Here is a 21368-nt window from a genome sequence, read left to right as displayed (position 1 = left end):
ACTCTGTTAAGTTCCGTTGTTATGTATTTCTTAGTATATAAAATTATCATGGCAATTTACTACAACTATGTATTCCTCGTACCTTATGATGTGTTGTCTATCCGATGGCGCCATTGTCCAACGACAGTGGGATCGTTTGAAGCTGGCGAGAACATGATCATTGAGCATCCAACCATGTAAGGTTAGGATCTGAACCGTATACGATATTTTCAAGAATTCATTAAACTCGTAATCATACTAATACAAAACACAGCCAGCCACCTTAATCCAAAATCAAAGATGCCCTCCAATAACGTCTGACTCACTAGTTCCAAATCCCGTCCATCCATTAAAATCATCGGCGAAGGTAACAGCCATGGACAGGTATCTCTCATGTACATCTCCCCAAGTAAAAGCTGCTTCTTTCATGGCCCGTATTGCTTTAACATAATGTGGATCCGTTGACCATACACCATTGATAGCTTTATCTTCTACATATTTCCATCCCTTTGCTGGTTTTTGCTCAATATCTTCGTTTATTTCCGGTCTCATTTGCGAACAGTATACGGCAATTGTCAATAGCCACCATTGACGTATCAAACTTATTTGGAACTTTGCTGGAACGAAGGGTAGTAGGATTCGAACTGCATGGCTTGTAGTGAGGATATGTACCATGAAGAAGTCGTATGCATGAGTACCAGGCTTAACCGTTTGTACCAGCAAGTTCACAGCTGCTTCTTGGGAATCTTGGAATTGTTTATGGGGATCGGCAATACTCCAGGCGTTCCAATGCTCGAGTATAAACTCCTCGTGTTCATCGAATAATTTGGTTATATTTGAAGGAGAAGGTCCATCCAAGACACCGTCTAATCGCGAATCTGTGTGTATTTTGTGAAGAATTTCTAGGGGCGAGGTTGTGCTATAGGTAGATGCTTTGGTATAAGATGGATCATCAAGATATTTGTGCATGAAATCGTAGCAGCTAGAAGCTAGGGAGAGGGCTTCGATGGCCAATTCGCGACTATTCAGTTCGACTGCGTAACCGAGATGAATAAGGGGGTGACCGACTAAAACATTCATTAGTACAAATGCGGTAAAATAGAAATATACGTACGTCCTGAAGTCAGACCATTGACGAGAGGAGCTTTCCCGCTATAGAGATATTCCTCTACCAGGACCTTCCAATCATAACTGTATTTTAAAGCCAATTCGTCCTCGAAGAAATCGACGTACGCCCTCTGGTATACCTTCTCTCCCAAGAATTCCCTCCAATCTGCATCTGTGATTTCTCCAGGAGAATCCTGCCATTCTTCAAGATGTTTTGATTCTTCTGCGAAAACCTTTTGTAATTGATCGTAACCTGCTCCTAGAAGATACGCGGATCCTAGATGATGTGGTAAATGGTTGTGAAATCGATTGTGGTTGTAAAGAATTGAATGATTAATATGGTTCGATTTCAAGAGATGTTTCAACGTCCTTGGTCGTTTCTCAGGAGCGGTTTCAATGTCGTGAATTTCAACTGGTTCGATACTTATTGGCTGTGTTGATGAACCGATGGTAGTGTTTGCAACATATTTATAGATCCTGTTCACAATAGGAACCCAATTTATCATAGGAGCCGACATGATTGTTGTGGTGTTGAACTTTGAAGGTCCTTGGATGCAAGTCAAAGTGTGGGGAAGCTTGAGCTGAAATATGGCAGAATGATCTAATTGGTGGCTGAGCAAAAGCGGTGACACATGCTTTGCTGAGCGTGGCGCAGTGCGGCATCCATGCAGAGCGGAGCGGACCACGGCATCGGAACATCATCCGCGCCGAGTGATGAACCAACTTTATATATTGTATAGAACGCGACGCGACAAACTCAACACAATTTCAATCATGCCAGTCAATCCCATGAAGTTGTCAACTTCTATCAAGCAATGCCGCCAACCAAGCCCTTGATCTATGCGGAGCTTCTGTCAAATATTCGACAGATATCTATCCTGGCGTTCTTGGACACACCATCTGATTCTTCTACAAAGGCTGAATTATTGGCCGATGGAACCATATTGAAATTGAACCATGCCAAACAGGATATTCGACTAACGCTTCCCAGTCAAGTGGTATCAAATTCACCACTACGAGAATTTCCTCTCGGTAGCCTTGAATTATCATGGCGTCTTCCTTTGGCAGGAGACTTTCAAAGAGCTGATGTAGACATTTCACAAACCATTGAAGCGCCATGGTCCGCAAAGGATATGGTTATTGGTGAACAATTTTTTGAATGCCGCAGGTGCTCTACGACAATCGTGGAAGCAGATCGTATCAAAGAATGGAGGGATCTTCCAAGTGAAGGTTGGGCAGAAATGATGGATTTCTGGCATTGTCACAAGCCATCGGACCATGCTGACCATAGTCATGAAAACGAGAATTTGGCTTCAACAAAAGGTTATGGAGCAAACACGAAGTTCAATGCACAGCCAGGAATCGGTTTTATGGATCATTCAACCCTTCTGTTGGCAAAAACCGATTGTGCGCTTCCTCAAGATGGTAACGAGGTAAATTACAATTCTTTCTCTATCTTCATTTGTAGCCCTAGTATATGCGGGTACCAAGAAGGAGACCAGGCGCTTCTCAATAGGCTGGTCACCGATACAAATACCCAATATTAAGTACTTGCTGTTGCTCTGCTCCGGCAGCAGTCAATGCTAATTACCCTCTTCTTCAGATTATGGGTTTCTAACTTGATTGAAGGTCTTCGAACCTTGGCATCCTCTATCACCGTATCTTCTTTGAGATTTTAGAAGTCATGGGTTCAGCACAAGTGACATTTATCTAGCGTATTCTGCATCAAGCAATGTTCAATCAGCTTATCGTATCTAACTTCGGCTTCACACACAGATAAAGCTTCCCTTAAAATGTGAATTGTGTTCCGCTACGATTGGAATTAGTGATCCTCAAAACGAAGGAATCCGACTTTTCAAATGGAGTTTGCGCATGAGAACTTTCGCGGGCTCTCCATTATCCAATCTTTCGGATAAGCTTCTTGAGCCATCGATGGCCAGAATCCTTTCGGCACAATTATTGGGAATAATGAATTCATCTTGTGTTTCCCGTGTAAACATACTGCCTCTGAAAAATCCAACCGATGTTGGACTAATAGAATGGGGAGGCCTTAGTATTTGGATCTTCAACCCCTCGATTAGATATACTACTTCATACTTTCACCATCGTAGACGGATGAGTATCTCGGACACACCTGGTAGACCTGGAATACTGGCTATGAAAATCCTTTCGAAGCCATTCTCTTTGGCCAAGTATCCATCGACAAATGATGAGTCCGTGGAGGAGCTAGAGTTGCCAGGAGAAGTGATACATGAGCTTGAACATTACCTAGAAGTGGGTGCAATGCGATATCTCCCACCAAGTGCGAGGAAATTTCAGGAGTGGAATGTATCATTTTTGGATAGACACGAAGCAACGACCTGAAAAGACAGAAGACTGGTATTTCTATGTATTCCAGCGCTGAACATTACAGCTTCAAGCTATAGCTTTGTTCTGCTGGTGGAATCGGATACCACTTGTTGAAAATAAAATCGGGATCATACTTCCTCTTAATCTCTCTCAATCTCGCGTAGTTCTGTCCAAACATATCCTGAGTCTTTTCCGTTCCACTTCCCAAATTAGCATTCGTGAACATTCCAGACCCTTGCTTTTTGACTGCTTCCTTGACTGGCCCAATAATCCTCTTAATTTCGTCTCTCATGACCGTATGGGAAACCTGAGAACTATCATACTGTGCCTCCATAGTGACAGAAACCGTCTTTTCTCTCGCCGCCAATGCAGTTGTCGATGCGGGGATTGCACCAGAAACCTTGTAAGAACGCATCTCAATTATGACTCGTGAAGGTGCAAGTGCATCTCCGTGCTTGTTGCGAAAATCATCGAATTCTTGTACCAATTTCTCCATAATTTCGACGTCGAATGGATGAGGCATGAAAACGCTCGTACTCGAGAAGTTCTGATGATTTGGCGGTTCGTCTACGAGTCCTGATGGCTTGGTTGTGGTGGCAAATGGCTTCATTGATATCGCCGACATTACAGGCTGCAAATCCCACAATGGAGCAGTAAGTTTTTGGGCTTCTTCCTCGGGTCCATCATAGGATATGATACAGATTGGGTGAATGCCAGACATGGGCACACTTGGGATTTTCGTCATCGCTAGAAAGATACGTAACTTCCCGTCGGTTTGCTCCGTTACCTCTTGCATGGTGTCAATCAATTCAAGAAGTGCTCTCGTCTTCTCCGGTCCTTATACTAAAGGACCACTGGGAAGGTTGTTAGTTCTTCCACTTATCTCACCCGCCAATTCTTCATGCACATAGTTAAACCTACTGGCATACATCAACTTGCTTATGCACTCGATACGTAAATTCAACCACAATACCAAAGTTTGGTCCTCCTCCTCTGATACCCCAGAAAAGATCTGAATTTTCATGTTTAGAACAATTTAAGACGATCCCATTGGCAATTACGACGCGGGCCGCGAGTAGATTGTCAATCACGAGTCCGTATCGGCCAGTTAAAGGGCCCGAACCACCACCTAGAGTTAGACCTGCGATTCCTATTTTGAGAGTCAGATATGATAGGGAATGGAGGGTAGATGATGGGGGCTTGGAGAGGAAAGAAGGAAGAGAGGAGGAATATACCCGTATCACTGGCTAAGCCCATTACCACTGATAGTCCTTTCGCTGTACGATGTTAGTCAATGTCCACCGGTATAAACTTCCTTCAATGTATAGGCAATGATCATGTTCTATTTGAATAACTGCCCACCAATCTTCCAATAAAACCCAAACAATCAATCATTGCCATTCCAATCCAACTTCTACAATCCACAGGGACTCGAAAATCGAAAATCGAATAATATAGCATCACTTCACGTACCTTGAAGCAGCGTTTCCAGATCCGCGGCTCTACAACCACCTTGTGCTGTAATCTTCATATTTTCCTCATCGATGCTTACTTTTCTCATTTTCCCCAGATCTAGAGTGAGAGGTTAGTAAAAATTTACCCCTTTGTCTTTCTTTCATCCGGAAGTATGAAATAGAAGCGAACGCTGGAGAGCGGAACTAGAACGTACCAATTGTTACGCCATTATAGGAACTAGCGCCATAATAACTATGTCTTCCTCCGGCGACGGTAAAATCGAGATTGTGTTTCTGGATGTAGGAGAGAGAGGCGATGATGTCGTTTTCGGAGTGGCAGAAGATTATTAGGGACTATATAATTAGCTCGGAGGGAGTAGGGAGAGGAGAAATGGGAAGCATGAATGATGATTAGATGTTAAAATCGGTTTGAGTCATAGAAGGAACTTTTGGGGTTGAATTGAACGTGAAAGTCTCGGTTTGTCAAATATATTGGGAGAATGAATACTTCATTCTCCATTATCAATTCAAGCATACAGCCGAAAATAATAACCCAAGTGCAAAAATCACACAAAAGTTACTGAAACATTAAATTGCGACATTCTTTCCTTCGTACTCCTCTTCACAAGCAAATGATAACCAAAGAAGCCCAATACAACTCACAGATTCCTTGATAAGAGTAATTCGGAGGGAAGTTTCACTCCGGAATTTCGAGATATGCATGAAGAAGCAAGTGTATGTGAATTAAGTCTAGTATATCGCAATTTAGAGAATCTGTCGGATGATGGGTTCTGAATATGCCATAAAGTTGACTTCGGCAATGTCTTTTTGAAGCAGTCGAATTCGCCGATAGCCACAAGTTACTGAATTTATGACACTGAAGTTCGACCGCAGATTAATGAAAATTGAGTTGAATACAAAAAAATTATATAAATTATATACACAAAATGCATCACCAACTCCAGCTGTTCGAATTGAACCATCACAGGATAAGTTCAAGAGTCCAACCCTCATGGAGTTCAAAAGTCGACGAACAAGACATTCGCTTCAAAAGCGCTTATTAAGTATCTTCACACAGGGATATTTCTGATCACTTAGCTCCTCATTTGAGGGTACCCAGCTAGCACCAACGTGGAGGTGTGATCAAGGCTAGCCTCCCTATAGACGAATTAGCAGTTAGCGGGGGATGTTATACTTATCTTAAACAATGCTATGCTGGCCTTCGGTTAACGAAGGCGAGGGAGGGGTTTCGAAAGTGGTGTATCGCTGAGGGTGGAGCTATGAGGAGTAAGAAGAGAATCGCTGGTGGACTGAATGTCCAAAGAAAAAAAGAAATCGCTGGTGGACCAAAGGCCCAAAGAAAAAAGAAAATCGCTGGTGAACAAATGTCCAAATAAAAAATGGAAAAGAAGGAAAAAAGAAAGATTCACTAGTGGAATCGAGGTCTAAAGGGAAAAAAAAGGTCCTAAAGTGAGACTTGGAAGAAAGATGCCTAGAAAAGTAAGCAAAAAGCGCAAAATGTTTTTTGGATTTTAGAATTTTAATGTTTTTTTTGGATTTTTGATCGCAAGATTACCCAGCAGACCAGTCCGGCGTTAACAGGAATGTTCATCCGAAGGTTACGAATAGCCAATGGCCTCATAGGTCCTTGGATGTCCCCTAGCAGGATCCCGAGACTGGTGGCCCGAGGTAAAGGCTCCCCTTCCCGTAGTCCCTGGTCCCTCCTTAGTCAGGTACCCGGCCAAGGGTCCTGAGGCTGGCACCAGGTGTTCCAATAGGGGGATACCGCGAAAAAAATTTGGAAAGAAAAGAACGCCAGAATTCCAGAGAAAAAGAATACACCCACTCAAAGTAGCTATCGACCTGGTAGATTCAATTGAATCACTCAAGGTAGCGATGGACTTGGTATGTTGTATGTGGATTCAGAGAATGACTCAGAGTCTAAGTCATCCTCTGAATACAGTGGCGCAGGTGGATTGATGAGGCCTCCGTGCAAGGTGTATGGGACCTTGTATTCAGCACTACCGCTGTAAATGAGCTCTCTCTGAGAGAGAGCCAATCCGTAAAAGGGCTCGGGTTTCCTAAAAGAAAGGGGCCGTGGGTGTTCGGGACAGGGCAGGGGCGGGTCCCGCCATTCCCAACCCGGAAGTCCTGGAATGGTATTGTGGTTGCCTGTATTGCACCAAAAGTTTTTGCAAATAGGACAGGTCCATGACCCTGCCAGTCGTACCCCAGGCGCCTGGTTGGGTTGATGCAGAATAGCATCATCGTAAGGGATCCAGGAGTCGGCGGGTTCCTCTGGGTCGAAGGGACGGTATTGATGGAAGTTTTTCGAGTGGTATTCGCGGAAGTGTACATTTTTTTTTGCTTTTATCTTTTTAAACTTGAATGTGAGTGGGGCGGAAGGGCAAACCTTCCAATTTTCCAGTGTCCTTGGAAATCCGTGGATTTGCATGCGGTCAATGACAGTGGAGGGCCTAAGGCCGGGCCGGAGGATCCCGGTGAGAATGTGTCCGGTATTTGTAGGAACCGGGGCCTGTATTGCAAAGTCCGAGGTGAAAGAGGGATCCTCGGCTGAATAGTCAATTAGCAAAGGTGGTGAGAGGCTATACTCACCAGAAAGAATGGCGTTGCTGGAGGTGGGCGCAGCGGGGGTTGAGGTTTCGACTTGTGGGGTGGCGATTCCGACAAGTGCGAGGGTGGACTTAAATGTATTCAAGAAGAAAGACATAATAAGCTGAAGAAGAAAGGAAAGAAAAAAAGAATAGTTGAGAGGGAAATGCGTGGAATATATAGGCAATGGGATGAGTAGCTTGAAAGACGTCACCACTTCGCACAACTTCGCTAGCACTCGAGACTAATTTTAACTTCGTAACACTTAGATTTACAAGCGAAAATCCTATTGTTGATCCCTCATCCACCTAATATCGAGTGCATAATCAAACGACGATCAAACAATGGGAGGCTTTGGATGTCCTGAGTTACCTTGAATGCTAAATCTATTTGAAATGCCAAACCACTTCAAGGCTTTGGGCCAATTTGAAACCCTTGAAATTTTACAGACAATGGATACTTGTGATTTAGTGGACTTAATTTAGACATTGAACTATGGTGAAATGTTGGAACATTGCATCGATTTGAATTGCTCAACACGTCTCATATATCAACATAATGTAAGACAATAGGGGTAATTGAAATATTGAATTCGCACAAGAAATTCACTCAGTTTAAAAGATTGAGCTCATTTGGAATATCCATCTCAATTCGGAGTTTGAAATTATTTGAAGTACTGAGATTCTGTAAAAGACTTATTTTCCGTAAAGCTTTAAGTTCATCCAAGATACTTATCATTGAGCTGGCTCAAGATGTCGAGTCAATGGAAATTAAAATGATATCAGTGAGTGATTTATGTCTATGAGGTATTGAATTGAAGCTCATGTACTTCAGTAAAGCGTTGAAGAGATCTGAAGAACTCGCAGTATTCCGACGATCGAAGGTCTTGAATTAGAATCTGCTTGACAGAGAACTAGAGCACCGCTATCAATTGGACCTATCAATTACTTAATGTGTATGGGTGTAGACACTAGATTTATGCATGAGTATCTGACACTAGGTACTATATGCGATAACCGTCACTAGCCTCCTAGATAATGAAATGGCAGTTTTAGGCAATTACCACCAGTTTAGCGAGACAACGATAATGTGGTCTTGATGAAGATCGAGGAATAACGTCACCACTTTTCCTTCACTGACGTCCAAGACTTTAATTCCACTAAACAAATCACTAGTTCAACTGGCAAGTAATGATGTCACGCACTACACTAGCGATTCTAGTGGAAGCCTTGAATACTCATATGACAGTTTTGGAAAGCCATTGCATGGCAGCGGTTTTGGAATAATGAGAGTCAAGTATAGACTTGAGGCTTATATCCTAAGGATCCTACTCATTCGTGATTGACAAAGGCATATTACGAGAGTACCTTACAAAGATAAACAAACTAATACCTCACAATTAAGGTAGAAGTCAGTAGCTGCTAAGTGTGAATGGTGTATTGATGAGTCGCTAATCGTTAATCGGTACTAAAGATTGGCCAGGTGATCAGCGATAGCCCAAATATCTGTTAGGATATACCTGGTTGATGAAAGCTCGTAGATATGCAACAAAACTGTACACAAGTTTGGTTAGAGGGGTAATTAGGCGAAAATTAAAAAGACGTGTGAGAAGAAAAGGGATGAGAAACCAAGCGATAATTGACGGATTTGCTCTAGTATTGGAAACATTTTGTAGATATGACTTAGCGTCTGAGGCTCCTAGACATTTGACACCTGGGCTGAGCTATATAAATTTTGGGTCAGCGATGTGCAACAAAGCTATTTCATACTGTATGATTGAAATATTTCAGTCTAGGATCGTTTCATACTAGATTCAAATTTGTAGCAAGACTCTGCCGGGAAAATTCTACCCCAACTTTATTTAAACACTTATTAGGATATACCGTGTTAAATACAATCTCAGATGTGCAACAAAATTATCCCATGCAAGTTCAGGATATTTGATTGGAGTATTCCAATTTTAAAAATCCTCTCTATTTACATTAATCTCTATTTGTAGCGCTCGATAATCCGTTAAAATATCATTCAGAGCCCCGACAACCTAGTCCAAGGTCTAGGCCCGACCTCTGGAGGGGATAACAGACTGCTAAGCTCTTTAACCCCTTATATACGAGAAACTTGTACGAAAAGTCTACAAATTTATGGAGGAATTTCATTACTGTGAGATATTTGGCTGGAAGAATGTTGCAGGGCATACGGAGATGTTTCGATGGCCTTAATTCAAATACAACTTTTTGGAATAAATATCAGGCAAGGAGATTGGAGAGTATGATAGAATGTCTATCTACACTGGATGAGACACGATAAATTAGCTTCGGCAATGGGGGAAAAAACTTCAAGTCGTGGGATCCGTGAATGACACCGGATAGTCCGACAGGCTACACCAGCTAATACGAGTCAAAGCAAGCTTTTGTAAACGGTGAAATAATGGGGTAACTGGAAATAAATGTGGAATGAGAAATAAAGCATGCTCTTTGGGCGCAACTAGGATCTACCAGACGAACGCAACCAATTGAACATTCGACATTGACAGATTCTCCATGCATCCCAGTCAAAAACGAACTCAAAGTACACAATATCAATTTTCATAGAAACAGCGCAGCTCCAAAGTAATCATAAATATTGATTTTGCACTTGCAAATGACAAAGTCAAATCAGTACCGTGAACACATTGCTCCATGGCAGCAACCAAGTTTGACATGGCAGCCTTACTACTCCCGGATATCAAGGATTGCTCGATTGTTCATGAGTAATGACACACTTCATGACAGATTAGGTCCGACTACTTTTAAGTAGAGTGGCATCAATGAGATTATTGAAAATTTGGCCACAACAAGGTACTCAGGATCACAGTTGTCAGGTGTTGTTAAAGGAGACGACCGAAAGTTCTCACCGCCCAAAACCGCCGGCAAGCCTGGTGGCCCTTAGGCCTAGCTTACATAAACCACTTAACGCGCCCAAAATCTCGACGCGTCTCACAAATCCAGATAGGTAAATGGAAATGTTCTTTTTATTATAAGCCCAATCCCAATTCACGATCAACAATTTTCTCAGCACCACAAATATCCTTCGCAAAGATGTCCGATTATGAAGATGACATGGAAATTGATGTTGCCCCCAACGCGAGTGATTCAATGATATTTGGCGCCGATGCTACGACTTCGAAGGGCAAACGGAGCGCAGCAAATTTACCAGTGGAGGCTGAAGATAGTCTTCCATGGTAAGTGGGATCAAGTTAAAGATCCGAAATCATTTTTCATACTAACATGCCACCTCAGGGTCGAAAAATACCGTCCAGATACTCTAGAAGATGTCTCCGGTCATCAAGACATTCTTGCTACTATAAACAAATTCGTCGACACAAACGTATGCCTTCTTGCTCTACAAATCCTTCCCACCCTGACATTCCCTCCAGAGACTTCCCCATCTCCTCTTCTACGGCCCCCCCGGAACCGGTAAAACCTCCACCATCCTCGCCCTCGCCCGTCGCATCTACGGATCCAAGAACATGCGCCAAATGGTCCTCGAACTCAACGCCTCAGACGACCGTGGAATCGACGTTGTGCGCGAACAAATCAAGACATTCGCCTCCACCAAACAAATTTTCGCCTCGAAGTCTTCCTCCACATCCCCCGGCGCATACAAATTAATTATTCTCGACGAGGCAGATGCGATGACTTCTACGGCACAGATGGCGCTGAGACGAGTGATGGAGAAATATACTGCCAATACACGATTTTGTGTGATTGCGAATTATACGCATAAATTGAGTCCGGCACTCTTAAGTAGATGTACGAGATTCCGGTTTAGTCCGTTGAAAGAGGCAGATATTAGGGTACTTGTTGACAAGGTGATTACGGAAGAGAATGTGCAAATTAATGCTGAGGCTACGGATGCTCTGGTTAGACTGAGTAAGGGAGATATGAGACGGGCTTTGAATGTTTTGCAAGCTTGCCATGCTAGTAGTAAGTTCTCATTCTTCTTTTTGTAAAGTTCGAGGATGCTAATATAATGCAAAGGTACTCCAATCCATATCCAAGGCACACCCAAGATCGAAGAAAAAGATATTGTTCGGGACCTCATCACCGAAACTACTATATACGACTGCATCGCTTCTCCCCATCCAGCCGATATATCCAAAATTATGAACACCATTCTCAAAACTACCGATGTTAAATCTTGTTTACAAATGATCAATGCGGTGAAATCCACACAAGGACTCGCATTAGCAGATATCATCACTGCTCTCTCAGAAGAGCTCACAAAACTGGATGTCCCAGCAAGCGTCATGATAACTTGGCTGCAAGGATTAGCAGAAGTTGAATATAGATTGAGTGGCGGAGGAAGCGAAGTCATACAGACGGGAGCATTGGTCGGTGTGGTAAGGGAGGGCGCGGAACTTATGAAATAATTAATGAATATCATTTGTAATATGATTGTATTGCATTGCGGCTATGGAGTTTCATGATTTAGGTGGATTTCTGGGGGGGTGAATGGGGTGTCCACAATAAACTAACAAAGACCTCAAATTTCATTCTTGAGCAATGGCTAAGATATGGAAGTGCAGGTAGGCTGTTATGATCATAATTCTCTTCTCCACTTCAGTCTACTAGATCCCTTGGGTAGAATTATCAATTAGGATACTCTTAATCCATTTTACCAGATAGAACTATCTATTTCTAAATCATAGAAGCGGCAGTTCAGTAGATGATAATCGGACAACCAAACAAAAAATCATAGATTACATGATCAGCTTACTCCCATGATGACAACATAATCTATCTTTCTCTCTCTCTCTCTCAAACCATCGCTCTACTGAAGTACCGAGGATGAAGGTACAAGAAGGGGAGAGAATAGATCAGATACTTCTAGATTATACAAGATACATCAACCCCCGGAAATCAAACATTCAAAGCCCTGCGATATATAAAATTGCCAATCACATGATCTACCCCTTCCCTTCTTCTACCTACGCAAGCGAAATAAGACACGGGAATTGAGTATTCTTTCTAAAGACTTCTTTGATTGAATTGCAAATGATTTCAAGTTGAATGCTTGATAAGATCTAAGGAGATCAAACAAGAATTTGTGTCTTCTTTATGTTAACAATCAGAATTACATGTATTTGACATGATATTAAAGAGAGATTCAGATTATCAAAGTCCTTCTAAATGGTACTCAATTTACGCCTCTTCTTTCGATACGTAGGTAGGTAGAGCCTTCCCCCCTTTGTTCATCCTGCAGCAGAAAATTCTATTTCCATTCGATGCAACGAATAGCTAGCGAGATGACGTTTTGTCTTACCAGAGAATGTTAATTATATAATACTGTGATTGATGTGTAATTTGAAAGATGGAAAATAACAATTATTACTATAATATTCCGCATGCACTTCCATACTAAGATTAACAATCATCAACGAATTCTAAAATCAATGAATTTCCCCATCTGACGATTCAAACTAACCACACAGCGTGTATGGACAGCAATTTTTACACACTTATACCTGTGCCCGTCTCCTTCTGTAAAAAAAGTAGAAACGTGACAAAGACTAAAACTTTTTCAATTTTTCAAAAATATTATTCGCTCTCAGCCTCTCGTGAAAATGAAAAAGGTATAGTATAAAGCAGTATAACGTAAACGATACAATATTAACGGGGAGATTATTAAGTATGCACAATTCCTTCGGCCTTTTCCCGTTTCTCCGCCCATCCTGCACTGCGTCTATCTTCCATCTTCCAAATTCCATCCCTTCATACACTCCACACCCATGGCTCATTCATCGACTACTGACCTGCCAAATAGTTGGCCGCCTAACACATTTCATAATTAGCATTTGTGTGCGCGTTCTAGAACCTCGCAACCATTGAATTCAAAACCACCTGGACAGAAGAAAACTGAAAAAACTCACCCTCTCCAAATTATAATCATATTTCTCCAATGCCGCCAAAGCATCATTTCGCTTATACCCCATCCCTGTAAGATTTTTCAAAATTGGATCGTCATGTTCACCACCTTCTGTCAATGCTCTTCCAATTTGTGGTCTCTCAGCCGCTGCTCCAGTTAATATTGGTCCTAGGTTCCAGGTTAGCCCTGTGGGACAGTTGGGGTGGGGATAGTTGGTCTTTCCATTTCATTCTGGCAGTCGCCCACCACCACGTACGAGCGCTATAAGCGCTCGGTGTTGTCCTGGAAGAAGAGGAGGAGAGAGAGGAGGAGGAGGAGGAAATCCATCCGTGGAAGATGTATACCTACCAGCATGTTCTGTCTCTTTCGAGGCCGTACCATTACCATTACCATTGCCCTTGCCAGAACCACTACCTTCAGCACTTGGTCCATCCAGACCAGCGAAAATTGCATCCCAATCATGATTGTCGTTTACGGCAGCTGGCGCAGCAGTTTGTTGTGTTGGAGACGCAGTGAAATCTCCAAATCCAGAACCGTCACCGCCAAAAGCATTGCTAGAATGATCTTGTTGTTTAGATGATGGTGGACTATCAAACATTGGGTTGAAGTCATCTAAACCATTTCTCGATTCATGGATAGATGAAGCTGCATTGGCAAATTCATCATCTGCTTCACCTTCTTTAGCATCCTCGAGATCATCAAAGTCGTCACCGAAGTCATCATCGAAGGGGACCTTGGCGGGCGGGGCTGGCTGTGTTGGGGCTCCAAAGCTAGTCTGGGGAGCGGCCGCTGCAGAAGACGTAGAATGTTCAGGAGATGGAACTTCTCGAGATGGAAGAAGTCCAGAATATTGCTGAACTTCTGAGTGTGCTTGATCAGCCGAAGAAACTGCCTTATCGTAAGCAGGTGGCAAAGCTTGAGCATTAGGAGTTGGAGGATCACTGCCAGCAGTAGGAGCGGGAGCTGGTGCACTTAAAAATTCCTTTGCACTTCCAGTTGTACTACCCGCAGCATGTGATTGGACAGGACTCTCAGGGGCTTTCCTAACTTGGTCGGGAGAAGCTGGGTTAAAGTCATCTTCAAAACCACCACCACCAAACCCATCCTCACTAGCACTATCGCTTTCGTCATCAATTTCCAATTCCGAGATGGGAGGAAATTCCTGGCCAAATCCAGATTGAGCTGCTACAGGTGCAGCGGGTTCCACGGAGTTTCCAGTAGTTGAGCGCTCTGGGGCCTTTCCAGAGCCACCAAATCCTGCAAAGGCTGCGTCGAAGTCGTCCTTGGCGGTACCAGAACGTACAGGTTCTTTTGTAGTTGCAAATGGATCAGCGGCAGCTTGCTCACTCAAAGTAGTACCGCCAGTAGGTGTGGCAACAATGTTAGAATTATCATCGCCTGGGAAAGCTCCGGGAATTGTTTCCTTGGAATCTGTGACAGCAGGAGATGCGGTGGATCGACGATCGATATCAGGAGAAATGGCCCTGGATGTTACAACAGGTTCGGCTTGGCTCGCGGAAGAGAAACCGATCGGAGTGGTTCCCAGAAAGTTTGTAGGGTTATCAACTCCGGTGGGAGTATCCCCAAATCTGCTGTTTGGGGCAGAAACTTGTCGCGATGAGCTTACAGAATCATCGTGGGATGGAAATGGCAAGTAGCTTGAGCTTATCTGTCTTGATGCAGACATTGGTGGGGGTGCTTCGCCTGAAAGGGATGGAGTAGCAAATCCACCACTTGTTTGTGGTCGGGTTGGGAGATCTTGCTTAAAGGAAGTGACGGGTGCTGCTGTTTCTTGATGTGGAAGACCAGAAGTAAATGCTGGGCCGAATACATTCTCGAATGAACGGTCGGTCTGCTGCACGGGTGAGGTAGCAAAAGGAGAGCCCATATCATTATTACTTCCACCAGTTACTTGGCGCTTAAAAAATGGGTTGTTGGCGCTCATAGTAGAAGGTGCTGGACTTGCAACCGAAACTGGGCTCTGTGCTCTAGCCTGAACAGGGCTTTGGCTTCGAGCCCTAGCAGCTGCAGCAAGGGTTGCAGTGTCTTCCTCAATACTTTTAGTCAAATCTGAAGCCTCACCCTTCAGCTTGTCTCGTTCACTTTCATTAGTTGCCAATTGCTTCTTATTAATTGCGACTAAACCCTTCTGCTGACGTGCTTCGGATCTTAACTTCTCAAGCGATGGCTTTAGCTGTGCGATTTCTGCATTAACAACACGCATGCGCTCTTTCAAACTGGCGTTTTCCTGTTGATCAGCTTGCAGAGCTGTAACAATCTGCCCATGTTGAGTTTGAAGATCCACAAAGGTCGCTTCAAGCATAGCACTTTCTGTTTGAAGCTTTTTGGTCTCATTGCGCGAAGCAGTCAATCTCTCTTCTAAACTTCGCACATCTTTAACTTCTTGCTCATACGCTGTTCTAAGTTGAGCAAGACGGGCCTCAATTTGCTGTCTCTGGGAATCGGATTGAGTGAATTCATGCTGTGTTGCGTTCCTCTGATCCTGAACTTGCTTCGTTTGTGTCACTAGATTTCCAACCTGGTTAGATAAGTTTGCAAGTTCAGCCGTCTCGCTGGTTAGTTTGCTGCTAATTTCCGGATCATTGTCTCCAAGAAGATCCTCGCTGGCTGATGGTTGCTGCGAAAATCCTCGAGAGTTGTTAGATCCTCCAGTGCCTTGCGCAGTAAGGCTATTTCCGAATGAAGAAGATGGAATAAAAGGTTTAAAGACAGATCCCGTATGTTGTGGAGATGCCTGAATCGGAGAACTTGGGCTCAAAGGTCGAACACCATTTCCGAAGGGATCAGTGTTCAATTGGCGATTCCCACCAAAAGATGCAGAACCTCCAGTCAATTGTGGTGCTTGAATAGGTGCAGGGGGTGGTGATGATAGCGCATCTAGGCCAAACAAGTCCTCGGCAGCTGACTTGGGCATTGTGGGTGGAGGAGCTTCAAAAGCTGGAGCTGTAGTCATGGGTGCCGGTCTAACTTGGTTTCGCATGCTTGGTGGGATAAGATTGGGGGGTAAAGTAGCTGGCAACGAATCTCTGCCGTCCTTTTTACCTCGCTGCTGTCGGATGAGGTACATAGCCACGGCAAACTCATCCATGGTAAGAAAACCAGCTGAATTTATGTCGGCAAGATCCCAAATTTGTGCTAACACCTCCTCCGGAAGTTTCGATTCAGAGAAAAATGGTACAGCTTCATCTCCCGTGATAAAACCCTTACCAGATCTGTCAAGACCTTGGTAAATAGAATCGAATTTCTGTTTATCTGTTGGGCTAATCGCCCAATCTCCAGCGCTAGGTTGTGGGATTGGAGGCGTGAATGCAGGTCGACTTAGGGGACTGCTAGCTCTTCCATGCTGCCCACTGAATTGTCTTGGGATTGCTGACATGGCTCCATTGCCAGTAGATTGACGACTAGCAGGTCCTCTTCGTGTAGCAGCTTCATACAGACCAGCAGGAAGAATATTAGGCAAAGCTCGTAGTTGTCCAGATTTGAACGAAGCGATCAAGTGCATGGCAATCACGAACTCGGTAGATGTAAGAGCCCCTCGTTGTTCCGTGTCTGCCAAATTCCATATCCTACCTAATATCTCATTCGGTAGACCAGCGCGTTCGAATATCTGTTTGGCAAGTTCGCCTGGAAGAATACCTCCTTGAGCCCCTGATTTCTCAAAAAGTTGTGCATATTGTGATGATTTGTCGGCGGGAAGAGGAGGGACTCGAATTGGACCAGATCCGCTGGGTTGAGGTTGTAAGGCGCTAGGGGGAGGCCCAAGGGGAGCTTGAAAGCCACCAGTAGGGCTGATATTACCTAAACCTCCATCGAATTTTGGTAGTGGTCCGGGGCGTAGAGCTAATTCAGGGGTGGGATCTCGTCCAGCTTGATAATGTCCAATCAATCTTAGTACGATACCAAAGCCCGCCGGCGTCAAAAGCCCTCGATTCTCCTTATCTGCAATCTGCCATATCTGATGACCAGAAAGTTAGTTTGAAGTCGCCCATGTAGTCAACTCATCTGCGCTACACCAAGCAAAACAAGTAAGCCAAGTAAATAGCATGAGACATACCTCTCCCAAAATTCGAGGTTCCAATCTCGTCTTCTCAAAGAATTTGACTGCGACTTCTCCTGTAACAACCCCAATACTTTCCGTATCTGCCTGTCGAAACAATTGTCCAAAGACACGCTTCTCCTCGGGACTTAAGTTTAAGGCTGGTGTCGCTGGCAGCTGTTAGTACATGCATTCATCCATCCGCAGATCCCGTATAGCTATAGCTGTTGAATGACCATCCAACAGTATCCGCGACAGGCACCAAGGTCACGAAACAAAGAAATTCTTACCTGGATCGTCGGCCATTCTGCTCTCCTGAATATTCGAGAACAGTTGTTAAAACAGAAAGTGGTTAATAATCACTGAAGCCGCTTGCGACAATCGTGAAGCTCCTGGAGCATGTAAATAATACCTGAATCGACGCTAACTCAGAAAAGTCAAATACGAGAAATTCTTTTTCAAATTCCAAAAACCAAGGCAGCTTCCTTCCGTACGTAGTAAATATCAAAAAAACGTGGGAGTTGGACGTTCTGTTTCAAAGTTCAATCTAATGCGTACGAAGTAGTGTAGTGTTATGATGATAGGTACTTATTAAGAGCGAAGGTTATTAAGGTACTAAGGTTAGAGCAACGCAAGGCAAGGCATGTACGGTAATGTACTGAAATACCTAGTAGGTAAAGTAAAGTAAAGTAAAGTAAAGTAGAGTAACCAAAAATAACTACCTACCATTAAATTAGCCAGCAGAAGCGAAAGGCGGAGAAATCGGATCGGCATCAAATCAATTTCCATCATATCATCATCTGCTTCACTTCATTTAAAATGATTGGATAAACTCAACCACTCTGATTCTTTTTATATATCTTTTCTGTGTCACATTCTGCTGTCATTTCGGATCGCTTTGCCTAAACTAACATTTTTATACTTTGCTGTCGTTCATGGTTGTGCATTGTGATACATTAGTAGCTTTATGAGATGTATGACATGCAAGACAATTTCATGCATCATTAATGAGGGGGACTTGGGTAATTAATGCTCCTGCTCAGCACAATTGATCATGGACACAAAATCAAAGAATATCCTATTTAGAAGTAAAAATCACATTTGTCTAGATTTTTCTTATTGGTATCTGTATTGACTACTAGGATTTGTGGTATTTGGGATTACAAAAAAGCATTCTGATTAAAAAACAAGAGAAATTCCTTCATGAATTCGTTGAAAGGAAGAGTGTCTTTATAGGCTTGTCGGAAAACATGAACCTGTTCCAAAACAAGCCTCAAGGAACATCACACGCTACGATATCAAGTACGAAATAGAGCTCTGCAAATATTTGATCCCATGGGAGATAAATATTTGGAACGAGAGAATAATTTAGTACTCAGCATCGGCACCCTCATCACCCTCAAGAGAATCGGTCGCAACTTCTTCATAATCACGCTCCAAAGCGGCAAGATCCTCACGGGCCTCAGAGAATTCACCTTCCTCCATACCCTCACCGACATACCAATGCACGAAAGCACGCTTGGAGTACATGAGATCGAATTTGTGGGAAAGGGCGGACCACGCCTCAGCGATAGCAGTTGTGTTTGAAAGCATGCATCTGTAAAAGGAATTAGCAAAATCATTTAAAAGGGGGTTACTTTAACTTACACAGCACGGTTGACCTTGGCCAAATCGCCGTTAGGAACCATTTGAGGTGGCTGGAAGCAGATACCGATCTTGAAACCAGTTGGGCACCAATCAACGAATTGAATGGTACGCTTAGTTTTAAGAGTGGCCACAGCAGCGTGAACATCATTTGGTACAACATCACCACGGTACAACAAGCAAGTAGCCATGTACTTTCCGTTACGTGGGTCACACTTGACCATCTGGTTGTTTGGCTCGAAGCAAGACATGGAGATTTCTTGAACGGAGTTGGCCTCATGGGATGCCTTGGCAGCGGAAACGACTGGGGAGTAGGCAACGAGAGGGAAATGGATACGTGGGTATGGAACCAAGTTGGTCTGGAACTCGTTAAGATCAACATTGAGGGAACCGTCGAATCGGAGGGAGGCAGTGATTGAAGAAACAACTATAAAACATTAGCACGAGGCAAATTTCCTATCTCAGAAACCATCATACCTTGGGCGATCAAGCGGTTCAAGTTGACGTAGTCAGGTCTCTCGAGACCAAGGTTCTTTCGGCAAATATCGTAGATAGCCTCGTTATCAACCATGAAAGAACAATCAGAGTGCTCAAGAGTGGTGTGGGTGGTCAAGATGGAGTTGTATGGTTCGACGACGGAGGTAGCGGTTTGTGGTGCTGGGTAGACACAGAACTCCAACTTTACTTTCTTTCCGTAATCGACTGACAAACGCTCCATAAGAAGAGCACCAAAACCAGATCCAGTTCCACCACCGAAGGAATGGAAAACGAGGAAACCCTGGAGACCAGAGCAGTTATCGGCAACCCGGCGAACCTTATCCAATACTTGATCAATCAACTCCTTGCCTACAGTGTAATGTCCACGAGCGTAGTTGTTTGAAGCATCCTCCTTTCCTGTGATCATTTGTTCCGGATGGAACAAGTTGCGGTATGTACCGGTACGGACCTCATCGATGACATTTGGCTCGAGATCACAGTAGATCGCACGTGGGACGTATTTTCCTTGACCTTTATTTGAAATTTCCTGTCAGCAATCTGACCCATCATATTATATGTACTTGGACTGTATGCATACCGGTTTCGGAGAAGAAGGTGCTGAAGCCTTGGTCGGGGTCGGCGGCTTTACGTTCCTCGGTCAAGTATCCATCGGGCTGTAGAGAGATGGTGTAAGTGAAGGTTCGAAAGTATTTCGAAGAGTATTGTTAGACTTGGAGATTCTTACCTGAATACCATGCTCGAGACAGTAGAGCTGCAAGAGAGAAAAAACATGTGTCAGTCACACGAGTTCCATGTCAACATCCTGCAACAACAACAGTGCGATAACATGTCTTGTCGACTTGAAAACATACCTCCCAGCAAGAGTTTGCGATTTGACAACCGGCTTGACCGACTATAAAGGAACCAAATCAGTATATACTTCCCACCGTCAATATGGTATTTGTTTACAAAATACCAAACAACCCCTAGTTATAGCGGTGTATAGTATGAACAGGTCGGAAGAATCTTACCGTTGACACTAATAACTTCACGCATCTTGAATAGTAAATAGGTGAAGAGGTAGATGTAGATTTGAGATTATTTAGAAGAGGAAGATGATCTTAGCAAGGAAATCTCTTGCAAGAATGTTGCTCAAATATGGTACTTTTCGGGAGGATTTGATAGTGGGGAATTAGGAAAGCACCAGGGGAAGGATGTTGAGGAATTAAAGTCGTCGCTTCTTGAAAAAGTGGAGAGAAAATAAACAACGGGATTTTTATCTAAAGGGGCGACCGCGTTGGCGTTTTGTGTGCTAGTAAGGATTAGGAAATTATAGTCAGAGCTTCTAGAATTTACCCACTTTGATAGATCAATTAAGCTTAGAAGGGATTAGTTGATTTAATTGATTGGTAAACAAGTGAGCTAGTGGAAAAGAATAATATGAAACACCTCGGGATACGATGGAAGGTACGGAGTAGGTAGATTGACTGACTTCTAGAAGAAACATTGGTAAATAGCTGGACGAGCTGGGAGATAGAAATTCATAATTGGGATGAATAGCATCCATCATACGGAATCCAGCACAAAGCGTTCATCAAGGACGGAAAATCATACCCAATACGAGGCCGGATCCAATACAATCCTATACCACAATTCCAAGGTACAATACGGCAGCACCATACCGCTCCATACAACAAAACCCGAGAATTCCAAAAATGCAATACAACAACACAACACAGCTCCAAACCTAAAAACGACACCAAAACTAGCACCATCCATCC

At 43.5% G+C, this 21368-nt stretch overlaps 8 protein-coding genes across 8 annotated transcripts; 2 read left to right on the top strand and 6 right to left on the bottom strand.

Moving 5' to 3' along the window:
• Window positions 1–273: 273 nt before the first annotated feature.
• Window positions 274–1604, bottom strand: EAE97_011137 (uncharacterized protein; the record flags this gene model as incomplete). The annotated part of the gene is made up of 2 exons (XM_038881652.1): window positions 274–1046; window positions 1094–1604. 2 exons carry the CDS (start codon window positions 1602–1604, stop codon window positions 274–276), a joined length of 1284 nt encoding a protein of 427 aa, XP_038727579.1.
• A 297-nt stretch (window positions 1605–1901) lies between these two features.
• On the top strand, window positions 1902–3450 carry EAE97_011136 (uncharacterized protein; the record flags this gene model as incomplete). Its single annotated transcript, XM_038881651.1, has 2 exons — window positions 1902–2519; window positions 2863–3450. The coding sequence occupies 2 exons, from the start codon at window positions 1902–1904 to the stop codon at window positions 3448–3450; spliced, it is 1206 nt and encodes a 401-aa protein (XP_038727578.1).
• A 43-nt stretch (window positions 3451–3493) lies between these two features.
• EAE97_011135 (uncharacterized protein) lies at window positions 3494–4231 on the bottom strand (the record flags this gene model as incomplete). Its single annotated transcript, XM_038881650.1, has 1 exon — window positions 3494–4231. The coding sequence occupies one exon, from the start codon at window positions 4229–4231 to the stop codon at window positions 3494–3496; it is 738 nt and encodes a 245-aa protein (XP_038727577.1).
• Window positions 4232–4352: 121 nt separating this feature from the next.
• Window positions 4353–5612, bottom strand: EAE97_011134 (uncharacterized protein; the record flags this gene model as incomplete). Its single annotated transcript, XM_038881649.1, has 5 exons — window positions 4353–4585; window positions 4671–4712; window positions 4909–5007; window positions 5105–5243; window positions 5553–5612. 5 exons carry the CDS (start codon window positions 5610–5612, stop codon window positions 4353–4355), a joined length of 573 nt encoding a protein of 190 aa, XP_038727576.1.
• A 1162-nt stretch (window positions 5613–6774) lies between these two features.
• On the bottom strand, window positions 6775–7620 carry EAE97_011133 (uncharacterized protein; the record flags this gene model as incomplete). The annotated part of the gene is made up of 1 exon (XM_038881648.1): window positions 6775–7620. One exon carries the CDS (start codon window positions 7618–7620, stop codon window positions 6775–6777), a length of 846 nt encoding a protein of 281 aa, XP_038727575.1.
• A 2959-nt stretch (window positions 7621–10579) lies between these two features.
• Window positions 10580–11913, top strand: EAE97_011132 (uncharacterized protein; the record flags this gene model as incomplete). The annotated part of the gene is made up of 4 exons (XM_038881647.1): window positions 10580–10722; window positions 10781–10868; window positions 10918–11467; window positions 11522–11913. 4 exons carry the CDS (start codon window positions 10580–10582, stop codon window positions 11911–11913), a joined length of 1173 nt encoding a protein of 390 aa, XP_038727574.1.
• A 1375-nt stretch (window positions 11914–13288) lies between these two features.
• Window positions 13289–17772, bottom strand: EAE97_011131 (uncharacterized protein; the record flags this gene model as incomplete). The annotated part of the gene is made up of 5 exons (XM_038881646.1): window positions 13289–13315; window positions 13414–13577; window positions 13758–17385; window positions 17485–17636; window positions 17757–17772. 5 exons carry the CDS (start codon window positions 17770–17772, stop codon window positions 13289–13291), a joined length of 3987 nt encoding a protein of 1328 aa, XP_038727573.1.
• A 773-nt stretch (window positions 17773–18545) lies between these two features.
• On the bottom strand, window positions 18546–20817 carry EAE97_011130 (uncharacterized protein). Its single transcript, XM_038881645.1, has 7 exons — window positions 20619–20817; window positions 20460–20500; window positions 20333–20359; window positions 20186–20261; window positions 19588–20118; window positions 19114–19537; window positions 18546–19063 (listed from the first exon to the last, which is right to left on the bottom strand). Exons 1-7 carry the CDS (start codon window positions 20641–20643, stop codon window positions 18835–18837), a joined length of 1353 nt encoding a protein of 450 aa, XP_038727572.1. The 5' UTR covers window positions 20644–20817; the 3' UTR covers window positions 18546–18834.
• Window positions 20818–21368: the final 551 nt, after the last annotated feature.

The sequence above is a fragment of the Botrytis byssoidea genome (genome assembly GCF_014898295.1).
Source record: "Botrytis byssoidea strain MUCL 94 chromosome Unknown BBYS_033, whole genome shotgun sequence".
Taxonomy (NCBI): Eukaryota; Fungi; Ascomycota; class Leotiomycetes; order Helotiales; family Sclerotiniaceae; genus Botrytis; species Botrytis byssoidea.
The sequence above is the reverse complement of the archived record's forward strand: the minus strand, read 5'-3'. Positions and strand labels throughout refer to the sequence as shown.

What these genes read in the sequence shown, in the direction of transcription:
- EAE97_011130 (XM_038881645.1), bottom strand. Translation starts at nt 20,643, where the DNA reads ATGCGTGAAGTTATTAGTGTCAACG. An exon ending in TGAAGTTATTAGTGTCAACG is followed by an intron (nt 20,501 to 20,618) that starts GTAAGATTCTTC and finishes GTTCCTTTATAG; the next exon opens with TCGGTCAAGCCGGTTGTCAA. An exon ending in CACCTTCTTCTCCGAAACCG is followed by an intron (nt 20,119 to 20,185) that starts GTATGCATACAG and finishes TTTCAAATAAAG; the next exon opens with GTCAAGGAAAATACGTCCCA.